Raw genomic sequence first — 16,127 nt, forward strand, 5'->3', positions numbered from 1 at the left:
TCAGGATGTTTAAGATGTGATTTTAACCTTGCCCGGTTTCCCCACTGACTTGCTGCTGCATTTATTTTCACCTGCTCTTCTGAACAGGCAGAAAGGGCATCTTCTGGGGTCCTTCTTTAAAGATACAGATGGGGCCACGACTGATTTTTTTTTTAACCAGTTCATGAACTTGGCCTGTCAATGGGCACTTTTTCTTGTACAAACACGCCTGAGATTTACCAACTCCCAAGTGCGTGGCGGAGTGCTAAGTCTAGTGTGGGCATCAGAGGTTGGCTGCATGAGGAGGGGGTCGTTGACTCTTAAAGTTGTCCCTCAGCCAGTGGTACAACAATTGACCAAGTGAGACAATAAATGTCGGTAGCCCCAACCTTCCAGGATCTCTTTGTTCCCCACCTGTGTTGCGAGATGCCCAATATCACTCATAATCCTGTCAGTCCGAAAGACGCGCTGGTTAGGTGCACTGGCCATACTAAATTCTCCCTCAGTGTACCCGAACAGGTGCTGGAGTGTGGCGACTGCGGGATTTTCACAGTAACTTCATTGCAGTGTTAATGTAAGCCTACTTGTGACACTAATAAATAAACTTAAAAATCTTTGAATCCTAAGTGCAGGAAGGCAATCATATTCCTGCGGCTGGGATCCACTCCGCATCGTGCAGTCTCGTGCCTCATGACCAGGCTCAACCTTCCCATTTGGAATAGGGTGACACGGTGACACAGTGGTTAGCGCTGCTGCCTCACAGCGCCAGGGACCTGGGTTCAATTCCAGCCTAGGGTCACTGACTGTGCGGAGTTTGCACGTTCTCCCCGTGTCTGCGTGGTTTTCCTCCGGGTGCTCTGGTTTCCTCCCACAGTCTGAAAGACGTGCTGGTTAGATGCATTGGCAATGCTAAATTGCCCCTTAGTGTCAGGGGGATTAGCAGGACAAATACGTGGGGCTACGGGGATAGGGTCTGGGGTGGGATTGTTGCCAGTACAGGCTCGATGGGCCAAATGGCCTCATTCTGCACTGTAGGGATTCTAAGAAACTTGTCTTTTTCCCTGGACCAATTCTTGCTGAACTCTTTAGCGTTATCCAGTGAGGGTCCTATTCTTTGGTGCACTACTTGTTTCCCGTGGCTGTGATGATCTACCCAACTCGATGGGTCTTCCTCCGGTCTGACTGACTGAAGGAACTTGGCCGCCCATTCACACAACAGGACCCAGACGCTCACGAGGCCACACATGATCTGTTTATTGGCTTAAAACGTCTGGTCAAGCAACTTGTTCATCTTGAACTTCTGAAGTTGACCCTGGAGCATGAGCAGACACAGACAGACCATTATGAGAGATACATTCTCCCCCTTTTTTTGCATTCCAAGTATATTACATCGATTGGTTCCCCTTTATCTACCCTGCTCATTGCCACCTCAAATAATTCAAATAAATTTGTCAGGCATGAATTCCCGTTCATGAAGCCTTACTGGCTCTGTATTTCTAAATGTTCTGCTATAACATCCTGTATAATGCACTCTAACATCTTTCCAATGACAGATATTAAGCTACCTGGCCTTTAGTTACCTGTTTTTCATCTCCCCTCCCTCTCTTTGTGAATAAGGGTGTCACATTGGCAGTTTTCCAATCCTCTGGGACCTTTCCAAAATTTAAGGATTCTTGGAAGATTACTACCAGTGCATCCACTATCTTTGTAGCTACTTCCTGTAATAACCCAGGATTCAATCCATCAGGTCCAGGGGACCTATCAGCCTTTAGCTCTATTAGTTTCCCTATTACTTTTTCTCCAGTGATAGTTATTGTATTCATTCCCCCCCCACCCCGCCCCCACTTTTGCCTCATGATTATTTAGTATTTTTAGAATGTTATTATTGTCACGGTGGCACAGTGGTTAGCACTGCTGCCGCACAGCGCCAGGGACCCGGGTTTGATTCCCAGCTCGGGCCACTGTCTGTGTGGAGTCTGCATGTTCTCCCCGTGTCTGCGTGGGTTTCCTCCGGGTGCTCCGGTTTCCTCCCACAGTCCAAAGATGTGCGGGTTAGGTGGATTGGCCGTGCTAAATTGCCCCTTAGTATCAGGGGGACTAGCTAGGGTAAATACTTGTGATTATGGGGATAGGTTGGGATTGTGTTCGATGCAGACTCGATGGGCCAAATGGCCTCCTTCTGCACTGTAGGATTCTATGATTTTAAAGTATTTGTTTAACTCCTCTGCTATTTCCTGGTTCCCCATTATTTCTCTAATCCCATTCTCTCAGGGGCCTGAGTTCACTTTGGCCTCTTTTTATATATTTGAAGAACAGTAACCCACTACAGTGGACAATAATGTGTCTCCTGCTACTTTCCCCTTCTCTCCAACCTCATGCATTCTTCTGTTACTTTTCTATTCTCCTTTCCCCTTTAATTCTTTCCCCACATGTTCATTCTTGCATTTTTAATCCTCTCCGGACCAGCAATGTTCAGGGTCACAGGTTCAAATCTCACCATGGCAGCTGGTGGAATGTGAATCCAATTAAGAAATTTGGAATATAAAGTTAGTCTCAGTAATGGTGAAACTATCATCCCATCTGGTTCGCTCATGTCCTTTAGGGAAGGAAATCTGCTGTCCTTATCTGGTCTGGCCTACATGTGACTCCAGAGCCACAGCAATGTGGTTGACTCTCAACTGCCCTCTGAAATGGCCTAGCGAGACACTCAGTTCAAGGGCAACTAGGAATGGCAATAAATGCTGGCCAGCCAGCGATGCCCATGTCCCACAAATGAATAAAAAAAATAACACAGCCAAACTGGTTGAATATCAACCTTCAAATCCCTGTGACACACACCAACAACAGGCGGTAAGAGAAAGAGTGATTCCTAGTCCTTCAGGGAAGGGAATCTGCTCTCCTTACCTGGTCTGGCCTACATGTGACTCCAAATCCATAGCAACCGGACAGCACGGTGGCACAGTGGTTAGCACTGCTGCCTCACAGTGCCAGGGACCCGGGTTCGATTGCCAGACGATGACTGTGTGGAGTCTACATGTTCTCCCCCGTGTCTGCGTGGGTTTCCGCCGGGTGCTCCGCTTTTCTCCCCACAGTCTGAAGGATGTGCTGGTTAGGTGCTAAATTCTCCCTCAGTGTACCCGAACAGATGCTGGAGTGTGGCGACTCGGGGATTTTCACAGTAACTTCATTGCGGTGTTAATATATGCCGACTTGTGACACTAATAAATGAACTTGGAAAAAAAAACTTAAACATGGTTGACTCTTAACTGCCCTCTGAAATAACAAGCCATTCAGTTCAAGGGCAGTTAGGGATGGATAGAAAATGCTGGCCTAGCCAGCGACACCCACATCCCATGATATAGTCAAGACTAGGAGTGCGGAGAAGAGCAGGACGCTTGTGTTGATTTATACTGTCAAACTGGCTGGGCCTCCAGTTGCCCAGCGTCCCACACAAGCTGATCAGGTTGTTGTCAGAGTGGTGAGTGCAATGAGAGGGAAAGGGAGGAAGAGATATTCCAGCCTAAAGTGAAGCTCTGGCTGTACACATGTTACTGGCGTGCTGAGGACAAGATAACATAATGATGTGCATTCCGATGATTAAGGGTTATTTTTTGCCTTGTGATCCTGTGTGAGGGGAAAATTGGGGACAGATGGGAGCTCAGCTGTACCTGATTAATGTTTTCCACCCGTAGGCAGGGAACCAGTCCCCGTGTGCGGGGGAAGTGCACAGTAATTGGCATCCCTCCTCCCAGAGGCCTCAGAAGCATTGTGAAATAAGGCAGTAGCTTTCACAAGCCAATGGGGTTTTACTCGACCCCAGGCAGGTTTGGCCTGGTCACTGGTGGATCGATCCAGAGAGCGGGAGGGCCCGAGAGGGTTTTGAAAGCGAAAGATGCTGGAAATTGGAAATAAAAACAGAAAATGGTGGAAACTCTCGGCAGGACAGAGAGCATCTGTGGAGAGAGGAATGGCGTTAATAGGCAGGATTTCCTCCCCCCCCCCCCACCACTATGTGTTTTCCGGCAGCAGGGAAGGCTCACTGTTGGCCGCTGTTGGAATCTCCTGATGTCAATGACATTTTGCATGGCTCGCCTGTCAGGCTGCTGGGGGGGGGGGGGGGGGGGGGGGTGCTGTGGGGGGAGCCACTTCTGGCAGAAGTGGAAGATCGCTGCTGGGGGGGGGGGGGGGCGCTGTGAGGGGAGCCACCTCTGGCGGAAGTGGAAGATCCCACCAGGGGGAAGAAGGGCCGGAAAATCCCCGCCCAATGTTCCAGGTCCATCATCTCCCATCAGAAGTATGTGTCAGCATCATTAACCAGACGTAATAATGACTTTAGCTTTCCCTCCCCTGAGCCACCCACTTATTTGAGGATATGAAATGGTTCAAGTGGGAGACAGCGTGTGGGAGATAAGGTGGTGAGGGAAGAATCACCGAATTCTGTGGCCATCAAAATCTCCAGTTGCATTCATAAGGGAACGAAGCCACTTGAAAAAGGCTGAAGGATTTTTGGTTTCAACATATGGGGAAGCGATGGCCTAGAGGTATTATCGCTAGGCTATTAGTCCAGAAACTCTGGGGGCCTGGGTTCGAATCCCACCACAGCAGATGGTGGAATTTGAATTCAATAAAAAATATCTGGGATTAAGAATCTAACGATGACCACAAAACCATTGTCAATTGTGGGGAAAAACCCATCTGGTTCACTAATGTCCTTTAGGGAAGGAAATCTGTCGTCCTTACCCGGTCTGGCCTACATGTGACTCCAGAGGCAGAGCAATGTGGTTGACTCTCAACTGCCCTCCAAGGGCAACTAGAGATGGGGAATAAATGCTGGCCAGTGACGTCCATGTCAGATGAATGCATTATATCCAAGACAGTGTCACCTAACCCCCACTCCAATCTACTGCCGGCACTGTTTGTTTATGTTTTTGTACTCTCTTCATTTTTCCGTTGTGAACCAGCGATCCCTTTGGAAGAAATAGTTTCATCTGTTTTGCTGGGTCCCAATATGCGGAGGTTGAATATTAATGAACAGTTTGACACTAAAGACTTTTCACCTTCCCCCTGCCTGCAGGAAGTAATTGCACATTGGATAGCAGAGTGCCGCATTGCCATCGAGCAGGCCCGACTTCTTACCCTTCAAGCAGCCAGAGCGGTCGATACTTTGGGAACTGCAGCAGCCAGAAAGGAGGTAAAACAAAAACCAGGCCGTGCTTGCAAAATCCAAAACAAAATGTCTACTGTTAGATGTGATTCCGTGATCGGGCAGCACTGACTGAATGACCCTGAGTGCGCTAGTAGTGACACTAACAACCAATTTAAGGTAATCAGTCGAGCTCATGGCGTGGGTCATTAACACTTACTGGAAATGATATTTATACACAGGGATCCGTTCTTTGCAAACAAAAAGGAATACGTTCAGGCCTTGCACCTGCTCTGAATTATCCAGGAATTTGGGGAACCTGTAGTTCCCCGTTTCTTTCTCCATGTCAATGCCTCATCCAATCAGTTTGTGAACCAATCGGCACCCTTTTCTCCTGCAGTATAAATTGTCATCGTTTGAAATTTGGGATTCTTGTGTTTGTCCTGATGAGTGCAGGATGAAAAGCTTCAGCGACATGTCCCACTTTTCAACAGCAAACAAAAATGTTGTGAATCATGGTTACTCCTGCCTCCACTCACTTTAATTTTTTTTTAAGGAGCAAAGAGGCAAGATAAGACATGACACCGCACACCAAACCTTGCTCATGATGGCTGGAGCGTAACAACAAACCACTTCCTTCCACCTGGCTGAGCTCCCCAGCCTCTCAGCCGCCCCAGCAGCCACGGAATCTCCTGGGAGAGGTCAAAGGAAATGGAACAAAACCAAACAAAACCAAAACTGGAAAATTTTCCTCAGGCAGTTGAATGCCGTCCAGGAGATCACTCTGACTATGTTTATTAATATTTATTAATCCGCTGGCTTTCCACGTGAAACAATCTCTGAGCTAGTTACAGGCGAGTCCATCCTTCTGCTCAGAATATGCAGAGAGTCAGCGGTCCAGCCAGCCACTGATTCCACAGGCTCTAGGTAGCGAAGAGACACCTAACATCTGACCTATTCCTATTCAGATGTAGAGGTATGTCCTCTTGTCCGCCCCCGATCTGTCAAGCTGGAGTTAGCCATCAACGGGCGCGCACCGCAGCTTTTGGAGATTCACTCATGCTCGGATCTCTCACTATTCTGTGGATTGCACCCATGCTAAAGACCCGCTAAACCAGAAGCTAGGACCCTGCGAACAGCAGCTCCCTTAGAGCAACCTCCCAGCCTCGACTCAGTAGGTTCCGTGGCTGATTTAGAGATTTACCATTAGGGAGGCACTGAGTAACCGTCTACACCCAGTAAAAGTGGACGAACCATTTTCCTTGCAGTAGGGGAGAAACCCATCTGTGAGTGAAAAATAATGTACACGCCAATTGCGCTTAAAAGTGGGTTAATGTGAATGGAATCATTACTAAATTTGGTCCCTTCTCCTTACATTGCTGCCAGGGGTAAACATTAGTGTGTAGACCAGACACTAGCAAGCTCCTTGTTTGTGGGGAACATGCAAACATTCTCACACTTGCCTTCAACTAAATGTGCAATTATTGAAGATCACATTAGACGCAGCATTAAGACAACCGAAACAACTTGGGGAACTGATATGCGGAATGGAAAAGAATAGATAGGTATGGTTTCACTGGTTCTATTCAACTTTTACTGAGAGCAGTGAGAATGTGGCACTCGCTACCACCGGAGTGGTTGGAATGACTAGTCTCAATGCATTTAAGGGGAATTAAAGGGGGAGGTGATGGCCAAGTGGTGTTATCACTAGACTATTAATCCAAAAACTTAGCTAAAGATCTGGGGACCCGGGTTCGAATCCTGCCACGGCAGGTGGTGGAATTTGAATTCAATTAAAAAAATCTGGAATTAAGAATCTACTGATGACTATTGTCGAGTATCAGAATGAACCATCTGGTTCACTAAGGTCCTTTAGGGAAGGAAGTCTGCAGTCCTTGCCCGGTCTGGCCTACATGTGACTCTAGAGCCATAGAAGTGTGGTTGACTCTCAACTGTCCTCCAAGGGCAACTAGGGATGGACAATAAATGCTGGCCCGGCCAGCGACGCCCATGTCCCACGAATGAATAAAAAAAGTAAAGCTTTTGAGGGAGAAGGGAATAGAGGGATACAGTGGGTAGATTGAGGTGTGGAGCATAAACATCGACAAAGACTGGTTGGGCCGAATGGCCTGTTTATATGCTGTATACCCTGTGGAATTAAATGTTAGCCTCACTTTCCTGAACATGTAGGAGGAGCAGCGAAGGACAATGGGGAAGGTGTCAGCTGCTAAACCACAACTATTACCCAAGTAACGTACCTATGAAACCCAACAGCGCTGTACCAATCAGTGCTCTGTCTGAAAGGGCAGTGGAAGCAGATTCAGTAGTAACTATCAAAAAGAGAATTGAATAGATACTTAGAATCATAGAAACCCTACAGTACAGAAAGAGGCCATTCAGCCCATCAAGTCTGCACCGACCACAATCCCACCCATGGCAACAAGGTCCATCCACTCCAAACTTGCAACGTCCAAATGCCCCAAAGAATAGAGATGGTGCTGCTGCAGATGTTTTTCCAAGCACTAACTTTGTATCCACTGAAGTTTGGAAGAGTAACAGGCACTTGGGGCAGCATGGTGGCACAGTGGTTAGCACTGACAAGGATAAATCTACAAGCGTGTCGAAAAATAGTAGGGGTAAGGCTAGTCAGGACAGCAAGATTTTGAGGTTAATACAGGAGCCAATCTTTGTTCTGTCTTACTTATAGAGTGAAACTTTACAAGCACACACCTCCGAGCCACAATTTCAGGCAATGTCTTTTTAAACATGCCCAAGTGAAAGTTCAATTCTTGGCCATCAGCTGCATTCAGTTAGAGTCATAGGGCCCTATTTTACCATTTTGATTCGAAGTGCTGGGCGGACTTGAAACTGGGAGTGTTTCAGATCTGACCTTTAGACCCATTCTGAAGTGCCTCACCGTACGCACTCCGCCTGAAAAATTATCAGTGATTCCGAATCGCGCTGCACAAGCCTGTGGGCGGGGCTTACCGATCGGCGCCTCCAACCGCGCATGTGCAAAAAAAATGATAGAATGCAGCTCCCCTGCCACATAACTCCTGGGCCAGATAATGCGTCCCACTGGCCCCCACAGACATTGTCCCACCCCCACAACATTCATGATCCCCTTATCCCCCCCCATCCCCTCCGCCACCCAGATCGATCGTGGGCCCCTCCCCCCCTTCTCCTCACTGATCACATGCAGAGTGGCAGTGGACCCCCCACTTCCCCCCACCGATTTTAGGCAGAGTGGCAGCGGACCCCCCCCTGCCCCCTCACAGATCTCAGGCAGAATGGCAGTGGACCCCCCTGCCCCCCCCCCCCCCCACTGATCTCACGCAGAGTGGCAGCGCATCCCCCCCTTTCTCCTCACTGATCTCAGGCAGAGTGGCAGCGGACCCCCCTGCCCCCCCCCCCCCCCCACTGATCACAGGCAGAGTGGCAGCGGACCCCCCTGCCCCCCCCCCACTGATCACAGGCAGAGTGGCAGCAGACACCTCTGCTCCCCCCCACTGATCTCACGCAGAGTGGCAGTGGATCCCCCCTTTCTCCTCATTGATCACAGGCAGAGTGGCAGCGGACCCCCCTGCCCCCCCACTGATCACAGGCAGAGTGGCAGCGGACCCCCCTGCCCCCCCACTGATCTCACGCAGAGTGGCAGCAGATCCCCCTTTCTCCTCATTGATCACAGGCAGAGTGGCAGCGGACCCCCCAGTCCCCCCACTGATCACAGGCAGAGTGGCAGCGGACCCCCCCCCCCAACCGATCTCAAACAGAGAGTCATCGGACGCTCGGCACGTACCCCCTCACTGACGGAGTGCCCGAATTGGACTTTTGTGGAGCATGTCTGTCTCGTGCCGATTCTGGATGGGCGAACGCGGTGGTAAAGGGGGAAGTGCCGGTAAGGTTGGGCGTGCAGCCCATTCAGTCAATTTAAATGCATGCAAATGGCCGTTGTGCCCGTTTCGGGTGTGGTCCCAATCGCGGCCCTTTTCGGGCCTTGGTTAAGGGGGAACCGCCGCGGAGGCGGGCGTGGATCGTGCTACTCACTTCACACCTGACTTTACCAAGTTTTCAAGCCCGCAAACGGCACAACGTGATGGTAAAATCAGGCCCATAGAGACATAGAGGTTTACAGCATGGAAACAGGCCCTTCGGCCCAACTTGTCCATGCTGCCCTTTTTTTTAAACCCCTAAGCTAATCCCAATTGCCCGCATTTGGCACATATCCCTCTATACCCATCTTACCCATGTAACTGTATGCTTTTTAAAAGACAAAATTGTACCCGCCTCTACTACTACCTCTGGCAGCTTGTTCCAGACACTCACCACCCTCTGTGTGAAAAAATTGCCCCTCTGGACACTTTTGCATCTCTCCCCTCTCACCTTAAACCTATGTCCTCTAGTTTTAGACTCCCCTACCTTTGGGAAAAGATGTTGACTATTTAGCTGATTGCGCCCCTTATTATTTTATAGACCTCTATAAGATCACCCCTCAACCTCCCACACTCCAGGGAAAAAAGTTCCAGTCTATCCAGCCTCTCCTTATAACTCAAACCATCAAGTCCTGGCAGCATCCCAGTAAATCTTTTCTGCACTCTTTCTGGTTTAATAATATCCTTTTTATAATAGGGTGACCAGAACTGTACACCATGATCCGAGTGTGGCCTTACCAATGTCTTGTACAATTTCAACAAGATGTCCCAACTCCTGTATTCAATGTTCTGACCCAATTGTAATTAACATACAATTTCAAAGAGCTGGCACAGAGGCTATTGGCCAAAAGACCCCGTATTGGGATATTAGAACCAGCATGGGTTTGCCTGATTCTGGTGTTCTTCTGACCTCAGATTGCCATGATAAAGGTCGTGGCCCCGCGGATGGCCTGTAAGGTGGTGGACTGCGCCATCCAGGTCCACGGAGGAGGTGGCGTCTCTGAGGATTTCCCTCTTGCGCACATGTGAGTATTAGGAGCATGGGAGAGGAATTCTTTCAATCATTGCGTGTTCCTGGCGGCACGGTGGCACAGTGGTTAGCACTGCTGCCTCGCAGCGTCAGGGACCGGGGTTCGATTCCCGGCTCGGGTCACTGTCTGTGCGGAGTCTGCACGTTCTCCCCGTGTCTGCGTGGGTTTCCTCCGGGTGCTCCGGTTTCAACCCACAGTCCGAAAGACGTGCTGGTTAGGTGGATTGGCCGTGCTAATTTGCCCCTTAGTGTCCAAAGATGTGTAGTTTAGCAGGGTAAATACATTGAATTACGGGAATAAGGCCTGGGTAAGATGCTCTGTTGGAGAGTCAGAGAGTTGGGCCGGATGGCCTCTTCTGCACTGTCGGGATTCAGTGAAATCCTTCTCTAATGGGTTATCAGCTGGAGTCCCTATTTCCGATTATTTTCAGCTGGAAATGCTGTCTGAATCTCAAGAGCGAAAAGCAGACAGACCAGACGTACTCTCCGTCAGTGAACGGAGAGCCACACAGCCCCGTTGGATAAGGTCGCAGGGAAATTGTGGAATCCGTGAAGCGGATTCTTAACATAAGTCAACATGTCTGGGAGGGGAGGAATGAGGGGTTTCAGGGCAATCACAGAATCATAGAAAAAAAATTCAACAGCTCAGGTGGAGCGAGGCACAGAGTTAACGATTTGAGTCCAATTTGACTTGTTAGATAGGTTTGGGGGTCATAGAATCCCTGCAGTGCAAAAAGAGGCCATTCAACCCATCGAGTCTGCACTGACAACAATCCCAGCCAGGCCCTATCCCCATAACCCCACGTGTTTTCCCTGCTATCCCCCCCGAGGCTCGATGGGCCAAATCCTTCTGGATTCTATGACCCTGAACTTACCGGACGAGTCAAATTAACATGAACTGTATCTCTCTCCACAGATGCCGCCAGACCCGCTGTGTTGATTTTTAACTCCAAGCACTCTGTTGTTTTTGTATTATCACCGGGCCCTGGTGTCTTGCAGGTATTCATTGGTACGCACCTTACGTATAGCCGACGGACCAGATGAGGTGCACCTCTCTGCGATAGCGAAACTGGAGCTGAGGGAGCAGTTGGGAAAGTCCTTGGCTAAGCTCTAAGTAGCTGTCGTGATGGAAGAGTAACCCAGGCTGCTCCCTCAGACGGGCAGCTGACAGAGATACCATGACGTGGGCCTCCTGCTTTCCTACACCGCGATTGATATTGGAAATATTACTCGATGGAAAATGAATCACCCAGAATGTGAAAGCAACATCTGTATACCAATTACATCTTTGTTACTGCTTCCCAAGCATCGCTGTTGTATAAATTGGAAACAATAACGCAGAAAGAGTGATTTATTCCTTTGTGCCTGGAGCTTATTTGACGCAGAACAATCGTGCTAGTGAAAGCAAAACCTGTTGACATAATGCCGCAATGAAATGAGAAAAAAACTGTGATCCCTATTTGCATAATATAATTGCTGTCAGTAAAATGTGATAGGGCAGGGAAGGTAATCAAATCCTATATTCCCTTATACGTCCCTGCTATTTTTCATGTTTTTTTTTGCTTCCATTATACAGTAATTCAGAGCAAACGCTGAGGACAACTTAAGTGGTGGCTTCAACAATTCGGCATGCCGTATGCCGCCTTGACTACCTTAACACCTGTGCTGCCACTTTCAGTGACCTGTGTACCTGTACACCCAGATCCCTTTGCCCATCAATAGTCTTAAGGGTTCTGCCATTTACTGTATATTTCCTATTTGTGTTAGACCTTCCAAAATACATTACCTCACATTTGTCCGGATTAAACTCCATCTGCCACCTCTCCGCCCAAGCCTCCAACCGATTTATATCCTGCTGTATCCTCTGATGGTCCTCATCGCTATCCACAAATCCACCAACCTTTGTGTCGTCCGCAATCCAGTTACATTTTCCTCCAAATCATTTATATATATTACAAACAGCAAAGGTCCCAGCACTGATCCCTGAGGAACACCACTTGTCACAGCCCTCCATTCAGAAATGCACCCTTCCACTGCTATTCTCTGTCTTCTTTGACTGAGCCAGTTCTGTATCCACTTTGCCAGCTCACCTCTGATTCCATATGACTTCACCTTCTGCACCAGTCTGCCATGAGGGACCTTGTCAAAGGCCTTACTGAAGTCCATGTAGACAACATCCACTGCCCTGCCCTCAGCAATCATCTTTGTCACTTCCTCGAAAAACTCGATCAAGTTAGTGAGACATGACCTCCCCTTCACAAAACCATACTGCCTCTCATTAATACGTCCACTTATTTCCAAGTGGGAATAAATCCTGTCTCGAAGAATCCTCTCCAATAATTTCCCTACCACTGACGTAAGGCTCACCGACCTGTAATTACCTGGATTATTCTTGCTACCCTTCTTAAACAAAGGAATAACATTGGCTATTCTCCAATCCTCTGGGACCTCCCTGTAGCCAGTGAGGATACAAAGATTTCTCTCAAGGCCCCAGCAATTTCCTCCCTTGCCTCTCTCAGTATTCTGGTATATCCCATCAGGCCCTGGGGACTTGTCTACCTTAATGTTTCTCAAGAACCCGAATACTTCCTACTTTTTGATCTCAACATGACTCAAACTATCTACACACCCTTTCCCAGACTCATCATCCACCAAGTCCTTCTCTTTGGCGAATATTAATGCAAAGTACTCATTTAATACCTCGCCCATTTCCTCTGGCTCCACGCATAGATTCCCTCCCTTGTCCTTGAGTGGGCTAATTCTCTCCCTGGCTACCCTCTTGCTCTTTATATACGTATAAAAAGCGTTGGGATTTTCCTTAATCCTGCTGGCCAATGCTTCTTCGTTACCTCTTTTAGCCCTCCTTACTCCTTGCTTAAGTTTCTTTCTACTTTCCTTGTATTCCACACTTGCTTCGTGTGTTCCCAGCTTCCTAGCTTTGACAAATGCTTCCTTTTTCTCTTTGACTAGGCTCACACTATCTCTCGTTATCCAAGGTTGGCAAAACTTGCCACACTTACCCTTCATCCTTACAGGAATGTGCCGGTCCTGAATCCCTATCAACTTACACTTGAAAGCCTCCCACATGCCAGATGTTGATTTGCCCTCAAACATCTGCCCCCAATCTACATTCTTCAGTTCCTGCCTAATATTGTTGAAGTCGAATAGTGACCACAAAACTATTGTTCAGAGCTCTGAAGACCAGTCACATGGACTTGAAATATTTCTCTCTCCAGAGACGCTGTGTTTTTCCAACATTTTCTATTTTTATCCCAATCCAAATCCTCAATGATGGGGGAGCGCAGCACATCAGTGTAAAAGATAAGGCTCAAGCATTCACAACAATCTTCAGTCCCAAGTACTGAGTGGATGATCCATCTCAGCCTCCTCCGAAGGTCCCCAGTATCAGTCCATCACTCAAACAAGCCTCCCACCCATTGACTCTGTCTACACTTCCCGCTGCCTCGGAAAAGCAGCCAGCATAATCAAGGACCCCAAGCACCCCGGACATTCTCTCTTCCACCTTCTTCCGTTGGGAAAAAGATACAAAAGTCTGAGGACACGTACTGATCGACTCAAGAACAGCTTCTTCCCTGCTGCCATCAGACTTTTGAATGGACCTACATTGCATTAAGATGATCTTTCTCTACACCCTAGCCATGAGTGTAATACTACATTCTGCACTCTCTCCTTTCCTTCTCTATGAATGGTATGCTTTGTCTGTATAGCACGCAAGAAATAATACTTTTCACTGTACAACAATACATGTGTAAGAATAAATCAAATCAAAAAATCAAGGTGTCAGTTTTCAGCCAATTCGATCACTCCATGCAATATCAAGAAATGGCTGAACGCACTGGATACTGCAAAGGCGATAGACCCTGACAATGTTCCAGCAATAGTACTAAAGACTTGTGCTCCAGAACTAGCTGCGTTCGTACCTAAGCTATTTTGGTACAGCTGCAGCACTGGCATCTACCCCGCAATATCGAAAGTTTTTCTGGTATGCCCTGTCCGCAAAAAACAGAACAAACCAGGATAATTACCACCCCATTAGTCTACTCTCAATCATCAGCAAAGTGATGGAAAGAGTTGTTAACAGTGCTTTCAAGTGGAGCTTACTCAACAATAACCTGCGCACTAACATTCAGTTTGGGTTCAGCCAGGGCCATTCCTGACTTCATTACAGCCTTAGTCCAAAATGGACACAAGAGCTGAACTCAAGAGAGGGGGTGAGAGTGACTGCCTTTGAAATCAAGGCCGGATGTGACCGAGTGTGGCATCATGGAGCCCTAACAAAACGAGTCAATGAGAATCCGGGGGGATTCTCTCTACTGGTTGGAGTTATACCTGGCACAAAGGAAGATGGTTTTGGTTCTTGGAGGTCGATCAATTCAAATCCCTGCACATCGCTGCAGGAGTTCCTCAGGATAGTCTTCTGGACCCAACCATCCTCAGCTGCTTCATCAGTGATCTGCTCTTCATCATAAGGTCAGAAGTCAGGATGTTTGCTGATGATTGCATGATGTTTAGTACCATTCACAACTCTTCAGATGCTGAAGCAGTCCATGACCTGGACAATATTCAGGCTTGGGCAGATGTAACCTTCGTGCCAAACAAGTGCTAATCAATGACCATCGCTGACATTCAGTGGCATTGGCATCATTGAAAACCCACTATCATCATTCTGGGAGGTTACTGTTGTCCAGAAACCTAACTGGATTGGCCATATAAATACCACAGTTCCAGGTCAGGTGCTGGGATTTCTGTGACAAGTAACTCAGTTCCTGACTTCTCAAAGCCTGTGAACCATCTACAAGGCCCAAGTCAGGAGTGTGATGGAATACTCTCCACTTGCCTGGATGGGAGCAGCACCACAAACATTTAAGAAGTTTGACATCATCCAGGGAAAAGCTTGATAGGCACCACATCCTCCACCTTCGACATTCACTCCCTTCACCACCGACACACAGTGGTAACACTTTGTACCATCTGCAAGATGCACTGCAGGAACTCACTAAGGCTCCTTCAACAGCAACTATAACCAAGGACAACGGCAGCAAAGCTCCCCTCCAGGGTCAAATGCCATCTTGACCGGGAATTATATCATTGTTCCTTCACCATCGCTGGATCAAAACCCTGGAATTTTGGGCCCCAGACCTAAGGAAGGATGTGCTGGCCTTGGAAGAGGTCCAGAGGATGTTCACAAGAATGATCCCAGGAATGAAGTGTTTGTCATATGAGGATTGGTTGAAGAGTCTGGGTCTATACTCGATGGAGTTTATAAGGATGAAGAGGGATCTAATTGAAACTTACAGAATACTGAAAGGCCCGGATAGAGTGGACGTGGGGAAGATGTTTCCATTAGTGGGAGAGACTAGAACTCGAGGGCACAGCCTCAGAGTGAGGGCCGCTCCTTTACAAACAAAACAAAGAACAGTACAGCACAGGAACAGGTCCTTCAGCCCTCCAAGCCTGCACCGATCATGATGCCTGCCTAAACTAAAACCGTACGCACTTACGGAGTCCGTATCCTTCCATTCCCATCCTAATCATTCATTTAAAACTGAGGTGAGGAGGAATTTCTTCAGCCAGAGGGCGGTGAATCTGTGGAACCCGTTGCCACAGAGGGCTGTGGAGGCCAGGTCATTGAGTGTATTTAAGACAGTAATAGATAGGTTCTTAATCAATAAAGGGAGCAAGAGTAACAGGGAGAAAGCAGGAGAATGGGGATGAGAATCAGCCATGATTGAATGGCGGAACAGACTCGATGGGCCGAATGGCTTAATTCTGCTCCCATATCTTATGGTCGTATGGAATTCCCTCCCGAACAGCACTGTGGGTGTTCCTACAACCCAGGGACTGCAGTTGTTCAAGAAGGCAGTTCACCCCAACCTTCTCAATGGGCAATCAGGAATGGGCAGTAAATGCTAGCTTAGCCAGCGATGCCCACATCCCATTAACAAATAAATGAAATCAATTAACTTGGCATCAAATTCAATCTAACTTGCTGCTCTGATGGCTCTGTGGATTTAACCCGCAA

General features: G+C 48.0%; 1 protein-coding gene across 1 annotated transcript in view; it reads left to right on the plus strand.

Moving 5' to 3' along the window:
- acad11 (acyl-CoA dehydrogenase family, member 11) overlaps nt 1-11,437 on the plus strand; it is a 122,188-nt gene extending 110,751 nt beyond the window's left edge. Inside the window, 3 exon segments of the mRNA XM_078199437.1 lie at nt 5,054-5,170; nt 9,970-10,079; nt 11,084-11,437. Coding sequence (XP_078055563.1) covers nt 5,054-5,170; nt 9,970-10,079; nt 11,084-11,198 — 342 coding nt within the window. The 3' untranslated portion in view covers nt 11,199-11,437.
- Nucleotides 11,438-16,127: the final 4,690 nt, after the last annotated feature.

Source organism: Mustelus asterias, chromosome 2 (genome assembly GCF_964213995.1).
Source record: "Mustelus asterias chromosome 2, sMusAst1.hap1.1, whole genome shotgun sequence".
In the NCBI taxonomy this organism is placed as follows: Eukaryota; Metazoa; Chordata; class Chondrichthyes; order Carcharhiniformes; family Triakidae; genus Mustelus; species Mustelus asterias.